At 37.9% G+C, this 17,463-nt stretch overlaps 1 protein-coding gene across 2 annotated transcripts in view; it reads right to left on the reverse strand.

The window, feature by feature from the left end:
* Positions 1 to 1,572: 1,572 nt before the first annotated feature.
* LOC127571950 (protein mono-ADP-ribosyltransferase PARP14-like) overlaps positions 1,573 to 17,463 on the reverse strand; it is a 69,206-nt gene continuing 53,315 nt past the window's right edge. For both annotated transcript variants that reach the window (XM_052018720.1, XM_052018728.1), the window contains 5 exons: positions 16,395 to 16,574; positions 14,195 to 14,815; positions 12,880 to 13,025; positions 8,240 to 8,414; positions 1,573 to 5,302 (listed from right to left, as the gene is read on the reverse strand). In XM_052018720.1, the coding sequence (XP_051874680.1) occupies positions 5,001 to 5,302; positions 8,240 to 8,414; positions 12,880 to 13,025; positions 14,195 to 14,815; positions 16,395 to 16,574 (1,424 nt within the window). In that variant the 3' untranslated portion in view covers positions 1,573 to 5,000. The remainder of the gene's footprint in view (positions 5,303 to 8,239; positions 8,415 to 12,879; positions 13,026 to 14,194; positions 14,816 to 16,394; positions 16,575 to 17,463) is intronic.

Consider the following 17,463-nt stretch of genomic DNA (forward strand, 5'->3'; position numbering starts at 1 on the left):
CAGCAGGCCAGGCAGCATCTGTGTGATGCATCCACGGATGCTGCCTGGCCTGCTGAGTTCCTCCAGTGTCATAGTGCCAGAAAAGAAATTGTTAGCTAAAGTTGAAGCTCATGGGATTCAAGGCAATTTATTGACCTTACTAAGGAAACAGGAGTAAACAGGCAGATACTCAAAATGGATAGATGCAAACTTAAGCGATGTATCTTGGGCCCACAACCATTCACTATGTTTATAAATGATAAAGGAACTGGCACAAGATGATGGGCTGACTGCTTCTACTTGTACTTCAAGATTCCAGGATTTTTTTAATATGATATAGAACATAGAACAATACAGCACAGAACAGGCCCTTTGGCCCACAATGTTGTGCCACCATAGCTATTGCCTCCTACCTACAGAATGCCCATATCCCTCTATTTTCCTCTCATTCATGTGCCCATCCAAGCCCCTCTTAAAAGCCCCCAATGAATTTGCCTCCACCACCCTATCAAGCAACACATTCCAGGCATCGATCACTCTCTCAGTAAAAAACGTACCCCTCACTTCTGTTCTGAACCTACCCCCTCTCACCTTAAATGCATGCCCTCTGGTATTGGATCTCTCAATAATGGGAAAAAGATATTGCTTGTCCACCCTATCTATGCCCCTCATAATTTTATACACTTCCAACAGATTACCCCTCAGCCTCTACCGCTCCAGAGAAATGTTAAATAAAAGCTTGCCTGCTTGCTTGGGTGAATGTTAACTGTCTCATGGTACTACTTTGAAGAGAAGCAGGAGAGTTCTCCCCACTTTACTGGCCATGATTTGAAAAAATTTGTCACATTTCCTATCTTATTACTTTGTCCACTCTTCAAAAGCACATCAGTTGCTGTGAAGCACTTTGGGGACATTCTTCCATGCAGATACAAAAGTCATTGTTTAATTTCTCTGTCATCTCCTTATGTCCTATATTATTTCTCTTGTCAGCTATGGATGAATCACTCCTAGTAAAGCAATGTTGCTCATGTGAATCATTGTATTTCATAAGGGAAAGAACACCTTGTATGTTCATTTTAACATTTATAATTAACCCAAAAGTTAATGTTTTATCACTGCAATAAAAAAAATAATTGTTTCATGTCAGTTTTGGTGTTGCCTTGCATCTTTCACTGAGGCTGTGAAAAGTATCTTTAGTTCTGTAAAGAACCCAATCTCTCACATCACCTAAGAAACATCTTAAGATGCTTCTCTCAAATTGCTTTTTGGCATGTAGCTTGCTATATTGCTAAATGTGGCATTAAATTTACATGCACTGACTTCTCATTAACACGAAGTTAATCTTGAAAGAAGGTTGACCAAAACAATTACTTTTTTTGAAAACTAACACAGGATCTTTCTAGTATCCACTGGGTCCCATTGTTTACTCTCTTCACTCTGAGCCAGAAGGTTGTGGGTTTAATTGCAAATCCAGGTTGATGCTTTCATAACATTATTGAAACTGTACACCATTTTCAAATCAGATAGAAACCTAAGTCCTTGACACTCTGCATGGTAGACTGGTCCAGAAGGTTGAGGCATGTGATCCAAGGCAAGCTGGTGAATTGGATCCAAAATTGGCTTGGCATTAGGAGGCAGAGGCTGGTGATGCCGGGGTGCTTTTCTCATTAGAAGTTTGTGACCAGTGAAGTATCACAGGGATAGGTGCTGAGATCCTTGTTGGTGATGTACATTAACAACTTGGATGTGTGATTGTAGGAGGTATGATTAGTAGGTTTGTGGATGACACATAATTGGTGGTGTTGTGGATAGCAGGGAAGCTTGTCTAAAGCTTCAGCATGATAGAGATCAGATAGAAAGTTCAGTGGAGCATTTGCAGATGGAATTTAATCCTGACAAGTGAGAGGAGATGTATTTTGGGAAGCCAAATGGGGTAGACATATAGGAAAAATGGTAGGGTGCTGAGGGATGTTGATGAGCTGAGGGATGTTGATGAACAGAGGGACGTTGGAGTTCAAATTCACAAGTAGATAGGTTGGTGAAGGTGACATATGGCATGGTTGCCTTCATAGATTGAGGCATGGAATATAAAAGTTACAATATGTTGCAACCTTACAACAACTGGTTAGACCGCACTTGGAGTATGATGTGCACTTCTAGTTGCCACACAGTAGGGAGGATGTGGTTGGACTAGAGAATGCAGAGGCGATTCACCTGTCCTGATGCAGGGTCTCAACCCGAAACACTGATGTGTTTCCCACATCTCCCACAGATGCCACTTGACCTGCTGAGTTCCTCCAGCAGATAGTTTGTTTCACCTGGATTAGAGAACTTTAGATATGGGGAGAGATTGGATAGGCTGGGCTTGCTTTCCCTGGAGAGAACAAGGTTGAGGGCTGACTTGATAGAGGTATATAAAATTTTAAGAGGCATAGCTAGTGTAGATGGTCAGAATCTTTTTCCCATGCTAAGGGTATCAAAAACAAAAGGGCATAGCCTTAAGGTGAGAGGAAGGAACTTTAAAGGAGATTTGAGGGAAAAAATATTACACAGAGAGTGGTTGATATCTGGAAATCATTGCCAGAGGAGGCGGTGGAGTCAGATACAGTACACCCCCATATCATGGATTTGTATTCCTGGAAAAATGTCCTTATCACGATTTTCTGTAACACGAAGCCTTGACAAAAATTTACAAACTTTTACATTGAGTTCAGTTAGTTATCTTTTTCACATAAATTCTGTAAGAGCAATTTTTTATTGTTTATCTCAAATATTTTGGTAGTGAGTTGTGAATTCCATTAAGGCAAAAATACGTTACCCAAACTGCCCTAACACAAGGGTACACTGCATAGTCGCTGTATTTAAGAGGCATTCAGACAGGCACTTGAATAGACGAGGCATGGAATGATACACACTTATTGAAGGCAGGTGGAATTAGTGTAGATGGGTGAAAAAGTCAGCATAGAGATGTTAGACCAAAGGGCACACTTTTGTACCATACAAATCTATGACTTTTAAGTGGATGTAAACTATCCAAAATCAACAACTCCAAAAACAGTTTAACATCATTTATCCCATGCCACGTTGTAGAATTTCACTGTGGATATATTAGCTTCACTGTTTGCCTTCCAAACAATTACAATTACATTTCCAAAATAGGGCATTGGCTTTAAACCATATTGTGATGTCTTGAGGATAAACTAAGTACCCTTCCAAATTCATGCTTAACTGGCAGCTAGGGCTATATTTGAAAGTAAGCCAAAGGCCCCCTAAACTGCATTATATAATTAATTCTTATGTGAGCTTGATTCTAATTTCTTCTGATAGAGGCAGAACTGCAGTAATTCAGCCAAGTTTAATATACCAAATATATATTGATCCTCAGAACTACAAAAATATCCATGGAACATGATTTTCCAGATTGCTTGAAAATTAATGATCTCATTGGTAATTGCAAAGCTAAAGCCTCATTGCACAAAAAAATTGAAAACAATGTTATAGATATTCAGATATTGAATACTTCTACGTTTCTCACTCTTTTCAATAACCTTATTATGAAACGCAACACCAGAGGGTGATAAAGTACAAATCTTTGTGCCAGAATCTGTGCTGTCATTTGCAAGGAACGAAATTCTGTTCTTGCACATTGTAAATAATAGGCATGAAACAATTTGGCTTTGATAATGTCCGCCAAACTGACTTGCTGGTGGTCAGCAGATTGATGGTGAAAAGTTAATATCAAGTTCAATTCCCTACAGCATGGTTAGGCTGCTGTATTAAGGGAAGATACAAATATTAAATCAGTCCATCCCCAAAGGATGACAAAAGTTAAAGAGAACATCAGTGTACCTGTCATCTCCAAAACCATCTCCTTCAAAACCTTGGGGTGCAGGTGATCAGCTTCTAATTTTTTCAGTCCCATTAATTTCTTTATTACATTTTTTACTTGTGCTAACTTCCTTCAGCTCCTCAATCTCTCCAGACCTGTTTTTCTCCACTATTTCCAGGAGTTTTTTGTGTCTTCTTCCATGATGGCAAACACAAAATATTTGTGTAATTTTCCTGCCATTCCTTAGTCTCCAGTGTCATTTCTACTGTCTCAGTATGCAGGGGATCTGCAGTAATCTTTGCTAATTTTTTTGTGTAAATGTTACCAGAAGTACCAGTACAATATACAGATTTGTTTTATTTATGCTTTCAAAATGACTTAAAAATGTTCATAGTGGTGTATTCTTCATATTTCACAGCACCATAGCAAATTTCCAACACAGGAATCAGTCTGTGTTGGTTGAAAAACAGCTACCCAGCTTAATCTTGCATTCCAGCACTAGGATCATAGCCCAGCAAGTCACAGATCTTCAAGTACAGTATTGCTAAATATGTTGAGAGTTTCTGCCTCAAACGCCCTTTCAGAAAGTAAGTTTCAATCTCTATGACTCTCAGTAAAAATCTCAACTGCCCCTAATCAACTTATCTATTTCTTTAAATTTATACTCCACGTTATTTGACTCCTCTGCTATGGGACGTAGGATGAGTAGGAAGGATCTTTCTAGGTCACTCATAATTTTATTACATTCATTGCATTTTAGAATAACATGATTACTTGCAAATGATAGCCTTGGGTAGGAAATCAGTATTACAGAATGCTAGAAGTCAAAATTTCATACCTCAAAGGTTCAGGTAAATCCCCAATTGCTTTGTTTCTATCCCTGAGTTAGGATTGGGGCTTTAATTTAATTGGTAATAAATTTTCATTGCTTAATTTTATAATTAACATTTTAAAGATAATAGCATGTGATTATGAAAGGAAACAAGCTTTTTTCGTCTTCTGTGTTGATGTTAAAGACAGCTTAGTTTGGAAATAGTACATTGTACTTCATGAGGCTATACAGAACAAATCATTAATGGCGAGATTGCAATTTGTAGAATGCTGAAGAAACCTACAAGCAAAAAAACAAAGTTACAAGCAAAAAAATTACAACAGCTCTAATAAAGTGACAGTGAGGTAGGCTGTTTCTGTCTCATTCTGCCACTGTTTTAAAGGTTATCAAATATTCTGGATATGCCCCATCATCACAAAAAACAACAAAGATAGAAGGGTTATTTAAATCATTCACCGCACAGTCGCATAGGTCAGTTGGATCTCCATGTGCATTTACTGGTGTTGGCTCCAGCATATTTTGACATCCAGTACATTTATTCCCTGTGATCACACGTGCCTGATATATGAATTTACATTCATCATTGTCAGGGCTTGAGTACCTATTGTCACACGAATAAGAAGCATTCAAGGCGAAGTAAGTTCCTTTTCCATATGCAGTGGCTAGGAAATAATAAAAGGAAATTATTAGATTAAAGGTTACGTCATTGCTTGAATTGATAATCTAAGACACATGTGATTGAGAACAGGTAAAAATCAGAACAATTATGATAAATAGGAAATACAATATTATAATAGATTTATAACGTTTTTATCCCAGCCATGTTTTAATTTGGAATGCATTACATCAACATCCAACAACTAGCTCTCAGTGTTATATTACTGTTCCTTATCTCTTCAAGAGTTCAAGTATCTAGCTTTCCATGATTATGTTAATCTGTACCCTGAGATAATGGCCCTGATCGTGCTTCTCTCTATGTGGCAGTTTTGGAGAGAACTTTCGGCTGGTAGCATTGCATGAGTTAGCACATTCCTGACATCCATGCTTAGGCATTGCAGCATGGAAGTAACAAAGACATTGAAGATAGATGTTGGCGCATTTAAACTCCCACTCTTCCAAAGTCAGCACAGATTCCAGGGTCAGAGCTCTGTCAAGCTGAGCTGAGGGGATGGATACCAATGTCATATCATTAAGTAGAATGGGGTTACTGACCTGGGGGAAAAAGGTATGTGAAGGAAAGTGTTTATTTTTCATTATAGTTTTATATTTTTTATAGTTTATAGTTTTTTAATCAGTTATACATGCTTTTAAATACAGTTTTTTAAATTATTTTATAAAATAGTTCAAATCTATTTCAATAGTTTTCAAATGCCTCTTATCATTTGATCCCCAGCTCAATCGAACCCTCAAGGCTGCAAAAGTTTAGTGTATCTGCAGGGATTGTGTAGAATGCAAGCATACGGTACAGGCAACTGGCTAGGTTGAAAACAATCCAGCCCAATGGAACTGGATATAACAGCAGAATATGGAGAGATGGAAGATTAATATAAATCACCTTGAATCTAAACTGAAATGGAGTCAACCACAGTAACAACTTTGGAATGGCACAATGGTGCAGCTGCTGCTCAACAGCTCCAAAGATCTGAGTTTGACCCTGACCTTGGGTGCTGAAGAACGAATCAGCAGGAATGATAAGAAAATTGGTAACATTTGTAATATGATGAGCCTAAGTGCCATACAAACAGGAAAAGGATAATGGGAAATTAGGCCAATAGTGAAGATAGCTTAAAGGTCACGTTAGAAGAGGCAGTGCAGTGATTAGATTAGGCAAGTGCTGGAGCAAGGACAAAAATATGGAAGTTGGAATGCAGACCAAGTGCAGAGGAGCTGATCATAAGATAAACAGAGTCATATCAGGAAAGCAAAACCATAAATTAAAGCGCCCAATTACAGACAGCATGGGGGGAAGTGGCTGTTAGGCAGATATAGACAATTCCTGCAAAAATAACTAATGATCAAATACTACAAAGTAGGTTTCTGATAAATTATTGTGAAATTGTAAAATCCACATGTAACTATTGTAATGCGAATGCTTTAAATTGCTGGAAGTTTTTTGGGTCAGTGGAGTACCTTTGAGCTGTCACTCAAAGTGCTCCCCGGTGTACACTGTAACAGAACCCGACTAAATCACCTTGTTTGAGAAACTCACCACTGCTGTATGATATTTTTTCTCTGTGTTGTCCCAATCTGAGCCATAATTAAAAGTGTAACTGGGCCCTACAGGAAAGCCAGATTCAGGGTGCAGGCCAAACACACAAATCCCTCCGACAGGTGCTATCTGTGTTAAGTTTGCACATCTTCCCTATGACCTTTTGGGTGTCTCCCAGGTGCTGCAGTTTACTCACACATGCCAAAGACATGCTGGTGGGTGGATTGATTGGCTACTTTAATTGGCTAAATTGCCCTTACTGGAGATGAAGGGCAGGAGAACTAGACGTGGGGGGGAAGAGGATGGGGATGTGAGAGGAATACCGGGATTTGTGTACATGCGTGTTTGATGGTCAGTGCAGATGTGATTGGCTGAAGGACCTGTTCCTATGCTCTATGAACTTGTATTAATACAAAGCTCTTAATGTAATATAATGCCCCAAGTTACATCATGATTGTTATCAAACAAAATCTGACACTGAGCTGCCTGGATCTCTGGTAGCTGACGCTATCCGCCGATGTAAGAGTTGGGGATTACGCTAGCATACTCTAGAATATGGAGAGCCAACACTTGTTTACCTACCTTTTGATATAAGACAGAGAACAGTACAGCACAGGAACAGGCCCTTTGGCCCATGATGATATGCCAAACTAATTAAGCTAAAGACACCTAATTAAACTAATCCCTTCTGCCTGCACATGGTCCCTATTCCTCCATTCTCTGTATATTCATGTACCTATCTAAGAGCCTCTTAAACATCTCTATTGTATCTGCCACCCCTGCCAGTGCATTCAGGGCACCCACCACTCTCTGTGTAAACAAAAACTTGCCCCACACATCTCTTTTGAACTTTACCCCTCTCACCTTAAGTGCATGGCCTCTAGTATTATGAAAGCCCATAGGTTAAAAGAGTGACTGCTGTTGGGTCCTGGGAAGATTTGGTGCAATATTTGCTTTGGCTGAATGACTGTTGTGCTAATAGATACATTCTTTTTCTGATCTGGTGGTCTTGGTATATGTAAGAGATAACACAGGACAATTTGATGAAGGGTAGTGGACTTTCCTGATGCCATAGCCAAAATGCATCCCTAAACCACCATTAAAAACAGCAGACAAAACACTGGAAGAATTTAGTGGGTCAAGCAGCATCTGTAGGAGGCAAAAGGTGTTTCAGGTTGAGACCCTGCATTAGGACTGAGAGGGAACAGGAAAGATTGCCAGTATACAGCAGTATGGAGGGGGGTGGGATAGAGGCTGGGTCTCGATGGCAGAAGAAGCGCACCACCTCACAAACCACCCACATACCTGCTCCTTCTGGCATCTCCTACCCCATCTATGGAAGGTCTCACAGTGCATCTGAGTCACCACCCAAGAAGAAGTTGTATCTTACCATTTCTTCCACAAAAGCTCCTGTTGAAACCAGTCTTGTTCACTTTTTGGGTAATCTCCTTGGTAGTCCCATGATAAAGAATCTGCTCAACATTTGCCCCAGCAATCTTTCTTTCTACTGTCTGCTTTCTGACAGAATAACTTTGCCAAAGCTTGCGATTCTGGATCCTTTCAATCTAGATGAGGCATTTATACAGCATTAATTTCTAAAGTAGAAATAGATTAACTGTTGACACTAATAGTATTCAATCATTTCAAATAAATGCATCTTTATCAAGAATTCAAACATTGAAAAACAAAGCATTTTGAACCTGAAGTTCTAAATAGCAATTGAATTGATTCTTGAGATCAGAAGTGCACACTGGGTTAGAACCAAATTCTACTAGGATTCAACACTGTTAACAGAGTGGAACACAAGTGGAACACTTTTCAAGCAAATAAGAGATTTTCTCAGAGATTTGGTCTGGGACAGAAGTTTGATAAAATAGCATGTGAAAGCATATTAAGAAGGATCTGCTTTCACAGGACAGCATGCTATTCAGGAGGAGAGTATTGTTGAAATTTTTGGGAGATTGTGTTTGTAGCTGTAGGTTCATTCCATTCAACTTTACTTATTTAGTGACCCATCACTACCCTAGGGAAATGGTAAAAGGAAGGAAAGTCAAGCTAGAGGATTTGAAGAAAATGGCACCGGACAAAATGTAGTCTTAATGTGAAACACAATTAGTAAGTAGAGACCCAGAGAACTACTTCAGAGAAAATGTATTTCCACTGAGATATTAGGAGACTGTGCATCATAAATCTAGTCACCTTTGGGTGTTGAAAAGCACACCGAGTAGGGTAAAGCAAAAAAAAGAGAGGCTTATGCCCGATATTAATAGCTAAATAAGAAAACATACTGGAAGAGTAAATAAAATGCATAAGTGAGACTCAAAATGAAATTAGAACAGCAAAGGGACTGTGTGAAATAATACATCCTTTTCTAAAGACTATAGGCTAAAAAATCAGTAGCTGGTAAAAAGGTGCATTAAATTGGTGTTGAATGGTTGATTTTTATGCACACAGCATTTATTTGTGTCCTTTGGAGGCACTACAGCAATGTTTTTCCTTTTAGCATTTTGTAATGACTAAGTTCTTTGTGTAATGTGTGAGGATCTAAACAGATTCACAAACAAGAACACAGCACAGCATCTCTGTTTCTTTTCAAAGATGCTGCCTGCTGAGTAACTCCAGCACTTTCCATTTAATTTATTACAAAATAATATTACAAAATAAAATCAAATGGATATCCAGGTGAAGGTAAAAGCATATTAGAGACCAAAAAGCTAATCTGCATGTGGAGGTAGACAACGTGGGTATGCTTCTAAATGAATAGCAGTCTTCACAAATGATGGGAAAAGTATAGATATTGAAATTAAGAATAAAGTGTGAAAAATATTGGATATGGTGAAATAGAGAGAGGGGAAAATGTTTCCAGAAGAAAAACAAGGTATGAAATGCAGGAGCTCTGACCATCTTTTTCTTATCAAATCAGTCTGCAGGATAATTGAAAAGCTGCTAATGTAGTATTATTGTTTAAAAAGAAAGGCATAGACTGAATAATTATACACCTGTCAACCAGATCTTGGTGTTGGACAATTATTGTAAAAAATCTTGAAAGAAGGCATAAATCATCATTTAGAAAGGCATGAGCGATTCGGGGACAGTCATCATGGATTTGTTGAAGGGAAGATTGTGTCCAATTAAACATTGATTTTTTTTTGAGGGAATAACAAGGCCAATGAGGGTAATGTGTTTGACAGTCTACATGGATTTGATGAAGTCCAACAATGCAGACTGATCACAAAAGTAAAAACCCATGGGATCCAACGTGTTGCACCATGAAACCAGAGGAATTCAACTAGAAATGGCCACCTTCCATACTGTAAATGCCTATAATTCTGTGATTCTATGAAATTCAGCCTGTATTTAAAGTCCCACATTTTGTCCTTTTCATGTGTAATTTAGTTGTACACAACACTGAAAAGCCCAAAACTTGGAGTTGATGGGAGTACCGAGTTGAAAATACTGAATTTGAGATTACATAGGAATTCACGCTGAGAGATTTAAAACAAAATATATAGCTTAGAAATTGAATGGCTGTCATACCAAAATCAAGACAAAAAAAAACCTCTTCCAAAAATCTGAACTGCTATTTTCTTATTTCAAATCTCTAATATCCAATATAACAAACAAAAATGCTGGAAATACTCAGCAGATCAGGTAGCATGTATGTGGAAAGACTGGTTTCTGGTTGATGACCTTTCATCAGAACTAGAAAAGATTGTAGATAAACAGGTTTTAAGATGCAAAGAAAGGTGGGAGGGTAGGAGAAAATTTTAAAAGCACTCAGAAATTCATCCCAGTGACAGTGCTAAACATAGTATACAATAGCAACATTTCATTGTACTCTGCTTCCTAAATTTGGTATCATTGACTTTGAACAGCCCACATTTCAAAACCAGATTAGAATGAGAATTCCTACAGAAAGCATGGTAGAAAGAAGTATAATCAAGGTAGCTGTGGGAGTCAATAGATTTGTTGTGGATACTGATCACTGACCTATTCCAGAATTACAGATCAAGGGAAGGGGAGAGTTGGAGGTCTACATGTGAAGGTGAGATCAGTGTCCCAAATACTCTTTCCATTCTTGTAATGGACTGCCACATTGTAGACCTCATCTGAAACCTTGGGAGCTGAACTAATCACATCCTCTGGGGAGCTGACACATAATCTGCCCTTTTCCCTTGACCTAGCTATGGTCTGGCCATGCCTGATGATTTACCCTTTTGTATGCCATGCCGTGGTTTAAGCTGGTGGATATAAGTGATGAATGTGCTGACACAGAATCTACTTTTTCTGACTGACGGAGCTCTGCTAATGAAATCTGGCAAAGTAGTATTTTTTTATGGGTCTGAAATGGGAATGGGTATGGTCATGGTGAAATGAGTGGACTGCTAAAATGAGGATATTTGAACAATCTGGATCTTGTAAAGCAGAAGAGATTGGGATATGAGTGGGCACTGGAATATGAGACATTGGATTTGATTAGACAATAGTATTATCTTCAATGATCTGCAAAATACTGCTGGCCAATAGCTATGCGTTTACCTTCGCCATGACAGCAGCACTTCCCCCTTCAACTAAATGAGCCAATGGGTAGGATAGGGCCTTCTGCTCAGGCAGTCTGCAGTTGCAAATTACTTTGTTTGCACAAAGTATTAGTATTAGTAATGCTTATTCATGATATACTTGCCATGATTGAATGGCTGTCGGTATGTGTAGGGTTTAAGATGTGTGTGTAAGTGTTGGTGATATGATAAGTGTGTGCAGTAGATGAGATTTGATGTTGCTTTCACTGACCTTGATAGCAAGTCATTAAACTTCTTGCAACATTGGGACAAGTCCCTGGGGCAACATTTTTTGGAATTGATCTCTCTGGCCACCTCCCTCCCACTAGCAGCTCATTTCTGCTGTTGGAGCTTAAGTGTGTCAATTATCATTCTTGGTAACTATTCCAAACTTTGGTAGTAAAATGCCCTGTCTTCCTCAACTATACCTGTGCTGAGATTGTTAATGAGAGTGCTCCCTATGCTATCTTCAGACTTCCAATAATGCTTCAAGTCAGTGGTCACTGCTCCTTTAAGTGATATGATAAGGTAAGATAAGATACCTTTATTAGTCACATGTACATCGAAACACACAGTGAAATACATCTTTTGCGTAGAGTGTTCTGGGACCGTGTCGCTCCCAGATATGATGTTATCAGAAATGAAAGTAAGCTGTTAAAGGCTGGTATAATAGGGGAATGATGAGCTAATCCATGATTCCTAAAAATGGTTCAGTGGATATTTTTTGTAGATCATGAAGAAACTACAGAAAATATTGCACCAGAGGGTCCAAGTGAAATTCTGATCAATCGTGAAGAGAATGGCCGGTTGATATCCAAGGGAAGCACAAGTGAGACTCCAGAGGCACCAGCACCACTACAGAGCTCCAAGGGAGTGAGCAGACCTATGATAGCATTAAATCTATAATTGTATATAATGTTCTTTTAAAAAGGGGGGTAGTGTATTACAATTAGTTATGACTGTAAAATGGTGACTGTTGCTTTAAGGCTGCTATCTCATAAAACACACTGGCGTGTGATTGACTTTTCTCTTCATTTTAATAGTGGTAAAGGCACGCCAAACTAATTTGGAGAGGCCCTCAAAATAAACAGCCATGCTGGAAGCTAAGAGCAAACATTTGCATTTGCTGGAAATCTGAAATTAAATGGAAAGTGCTGGAGTTACTCAGCAGGCAGCATCTTTGAAAAGAGAAGCAGAGATGCTGTGCTCTGCTCTTGTTTGTGAATCTGTTTAGATCCTCACAAAGAACTTAGTCATTACAAAATTCTAATAGGAAACACATTGCTGTAGTGCCTCCAAAGGACACAAATAAATGGTGTGTGCTTAAAAATCAACCATTCAACACCAATTTAATGCACCTTTTTAATCAGTTACTGATTTTTTAGCCTGTAGTCTTTAGAAAACTATGTATTAGTTTATTTCTGAAGATAATACTTAGTAGAAAATATGAAATTAAAATTTATTGAAGTACCTTGATTATTTTCACCAACTGTTTTTGACAAAATTTCTTGAATCTTGCTGCCACCTCATTGTATTCCACTGTGCCATTTGGAAGATCCACCATTGCAAATTCTTGATTGTTCATGTCACTCCAAGTTGCTGGGAGTTCAAATATACCTGCAATATAAAACGTATCCAAGTTAATTAGGAATCCACATTCTAATTCGAGCTAAAATTTCAATTTTATGTTATAAATGTCTTTTCTTTGCCAGTCAGTTTTAGTTTAAATACCTGCTTCATTCTTATCATCAAAAAATAAAGCAACATAGGATGGTGAAGGCAGTTTAGTACTTCCTCTGTTCATCTTTTGGACATTGGCTATAACATGTAAGCTACCTTATAGTTCACACCAAGTGGTTATTTAACCCTGAGCAGTGTTACGATATTTGATCTTATCCTCACAGACAATTAATATCTGTGCTGGACATTTGATGTAGAACAGGGTGGACAAACAGAACTAGACCCTTGTATCTCTATGCAGCTAATTCTATGGTTTGTCACTTTGTCAGATCAATGGCCCCACTGCTCCTCTAACAGCTGAACCATAGAATTACATTTCACAATGAATTCCAGAACCTTATCAGTTTATCTTGTTGTTATGTTTTGTTTTTCTGGCTTTCAATTCTCAGTTGCAGATTTTCACAGAAGTCTATAACTTCCTGCATTTAATCAAGCAATAAGCGGTTTCCGTGTCTTCTATTTTTAGATAAGCTCAAAAGGGAAACCAAGGATCATTAAAAATGCAATCTAAATAAAAAATAGCAAGTGATATAAAATTAGTTTTATGGATGTTCACAACGTGCATATAGTAAAACACTATGATTCACTATCCAGTAATTTGCAAATCCTAATATTTTGGCATCTGGCTCACTGAGTGCTGATTCCCAAGTTCCCTTTTAACACCCTAGGGTCCCACTTTTCACACTCCTATTGACCTACTGGGGCTCCAGTTCCTGCATATCCTTTATCACACTAGGGCCTCAATTCCCACACTCCCTTTAACAGGTTCAGGCCCCCAGTTCTTGTGCTCCCTTAGAGTCACCAGAGCCCCATTCTTGTGCTCCTTTAAGACATTGTAAGATTTATTACACTACTGTGTAACATCTTAAAAGAAGTGAATTAAAAGTGTGTTGGAGTATTAATGGGGATAACATTTCAACAGTCTGGAAAATCTGCCAGTTCGGCACCACCAAACTCCTGAGCGTGCCAGATTAACAGAGTTTTACTGTACCAATTTCTCCATATTCTGCACATTATTATTGCAATAATCTTTTGTCTTAGCATACCTTCGAGAAGCCTCCTGCTAATGACAACCGCATTTCCTTTTGAATCTTCCACTTGCTTTTTCTTGAAGTTAATAGTGTATGCTTCCCCATTTTTCTTGTACTTCAAGGTTTCATTTTTCTCCTGGTAAGCTTTCTCTAGGTCACAGTTTAAAGACTGATCATAAGGTTGAAATTTTCCATTATCCATAAACTCCCACTGCACAAATGCCTTTATCTGAGCCTCTTCCTGCTTCCTGGTCATTTGTTCTTTGGCAGATTGAACCATAGAATTCAATTTCATAATGAATTCCAGAACTTCATCAATGTATCCATTTATTATTATGTTGTTTTGCTGGATTTCAACTCTCAGTTGTAACTTTTCACAGAAATCTGTAACTTCTTGCATTTGATTGAGAGAAAAACTGGACGTGCCATTATTGTCTACTATTTTGCATTTACAATGTTCCTTAATTAGATTTTCAATATCCTTTCGAACCTCATCAATATTTTTGTTTGATGTGCCATATATCTCAACTGTGCTGGTCAAATGCTTTTTTGCACTCAGAATGATAGGATAAACCCATTTGTCTGGTTTGACTTGTTCAGTTTGATGACCGAAATTCAATGGTGGAGTTTTTGGCTCTGAAAAAATAAAATTTATAATAACTAATATTATTTCTTTGCAGATTTCTTATCAATTTTTCCTGTTGTGAAGAAAATAATCTATAGTACAAATATAGACAACAAAGGCAGAAGGTCCTAGTCCAGTTATCTTCTCTCCAGTGATAGTGTTTCTTTCCCCAAAAGATCATACTTGGTCTGCTTTTCTAGGAAGAACACAAGAAAATGGGAGCAGGCTACACATCCCTCAAGCTTTATCCACCAGTCAACAGTAGGGAAATAAGATTTTCAAAAGATGCTTGAGAATGTGCCAAAACAAAGGAAGTTGTATTGTCCCTTTTCTAAAACACTAGTTTGTTTGGAACTAGAGTACAGCATCCACTTTTGGTCTATATTATAGATGTGAAGGATCTTGAGTGGGTGCTCAAAAGAAGTGATTCCAGTTTTTTTTTGCCAGTCGCTTTAAATCTATATCCTTTGGTTCTCAACCCTTCCAACAATGAAAACCATTCTTGTCTTTTGTTCACTCTGTATAAACCCTTCATTCGTAGAATGGTCTGGGGGACAAGGGACTTCATCAACACGGATACATGAATAGAATGGATAAACTGAGGTTGCTTTCCTAAAAGCAGAAAGGGCTGGGAAGTGATTTGAAGGTCTAAAAGAGTTAGGCAAAAGAACTAGGAGAAACACAATGAATATGTTTTTCAGGCAGTAAGCAGTCAATCTGGAGTGCACTCCTTGAAGTGGAAGCAAATTTAATTATCACTTTCAAAAGGAAACTGGATCGATACTTGAGGATAAAAAAACTTGCAGGGCTATGGAGAAAGTGAAGTGGACTAAATTACTTTTTCAGAGAGCCAACACAGATTCTTCAGTGCTGTAATAATTCTATGATTCTACAATGTGACTGTGATCTTTGGAAGCTGACAATGCTGAAGTAAGTAAACGGAACTGTGGTTCTAAGTAGCTTGAGAAACTTAACCAGTAGCTCTTCGAAGATCTCTTCAAATCAGTTTAATTATATATTGTCTACAATTCAACATGTACAGAAAAATAAAAATGCCTGCAAAGGAATTCACTTTTGAGCATTATAAATTTTAAAAGATACCCCATTCAGAATATATGAGAAATCATTTTAACCAAGAATATTAATGATCTTTAGTGAAAAAACTATAAATTTTTCAAACATCTTTATTTTAAAAGGAAATGTATGGCAAAATTGAGTTCAGACATGGTTTTGGCTTTTAAGTTAAACCTAGATGAGAATAATGAAGTAATATTCTATCTCTCTAGCACCAGTGGAAGTTTTGATTGCAATGTGTTTGGGCAGTCTCAATTCGAGATGAGTACAACCAATCAACAAAATTGACTACCACCTAGCAGTATATTGGCTGCTTCATTCCATGTGATGACAAGATTGCTTATTTAATAAAGCAATTGGGAATGTCACACTGGTCCTAAATGGTTATGAAACACAGTGGGGCTAGGTTGGATGAAACTGGCTTTCAGCAGCTTAAAGTTAACAATGCAAAATTGGAATAATTACTAAAATTCTTGCAGGATTATAACAGTGATTTCAACTAAAACAGTTCCTCACCATCATGCTGCCAAATCTTGAAACGTTGTTCTATACACTTGCGAAACAGATTTGCTGTTACTGGAGTGAACAATACTATTCTTATCATGGAGAGTGCAGGTGGAACATTGTCTGTCACATATTCACTTATTGCATCCAGAAGTGCATTTGCAATGACAGTGGGATTTAGTTTCCCAGCCCCTAAACAAAAAAATATTTAATGGTTAAGTGCAGTGCAATGAAGAGAATAAGCAAAGATAGTAAACTAATTAAATCAATAACATTCTTGACCACATTGCTTTGCTCTTTAGAGGCCTGGATCATTAATCCAGAAACATGAGTTTGCATCCCAGCTTGACGGTGAGGGAATTCAACTTCAAGTAATTAGTTAAATCTGGAATGAAACTCTTGCATCAGTAATAGTGATTGTGACACGATTGGATTGTTGTAAAAACCCTTCTGGCTCACAAATGTCCTCTAGGGAAGGAAATTTTTCACTTTTATCTGGTACTGCGTATACTTGACACCAACACACAGTTGACTGCTAAATGTTTAATTTAAAATGTTAATTTAAAAACAGCAAAAATAAAAATTGTTAGAAGAGTTTTAGTAGATAACATGTCCTAAGAAATCAATGGAATAAACTTCAGGTGCAAAGTACAACCTGCTGTCAGGAACAAATAACACAATTAGCACTACTCACTGGATTGAACTTCGAAGCATGAGTTTAAGAGAACTCACATAGCACCTCCTTCATTGTTAAATTTATGATCTTAAATTATGGCCTGTATTTACAAGTTTACTGACCAGAGAACTAGTTTTTTATTTCCTCATTACCTGATTTAAACCCTTTGTAATATTAAACATCAATCAAATATTATGCTTTAATGAAATGAAAAATGTATTTGATGAGCTGGTGAGATAGGTCACAGACAGATGATGGAATAATGTTGGAAAAGACTGGAATGCTGGCTGTACATAGGACAATGTCAGATTGTTGCTGACTAACCTGTGACGCAGCACCCAACTTCGGCACTGGCATTAAGATATAAATGCAGAGGAACTTTGAAGGGTTGACTGCTCTATCAAT

Source organism: Pristis pectinata, chromosome 1 (genome assembly GCF_009764475.1).
Source record: "Pristis pectinata isolate sPriPec2 chromosome 1, sPriPec2.1.pri, whole genome shotgun sequence".
In the NCBI taxonomy this organism is placed as follows: domain Eukaryota; kingdom Metazoa; phylum Chordata; class Chondrichthyes; order Rhinopristiformes; family Pristidae; genus Pristis; species Pristis pectinata.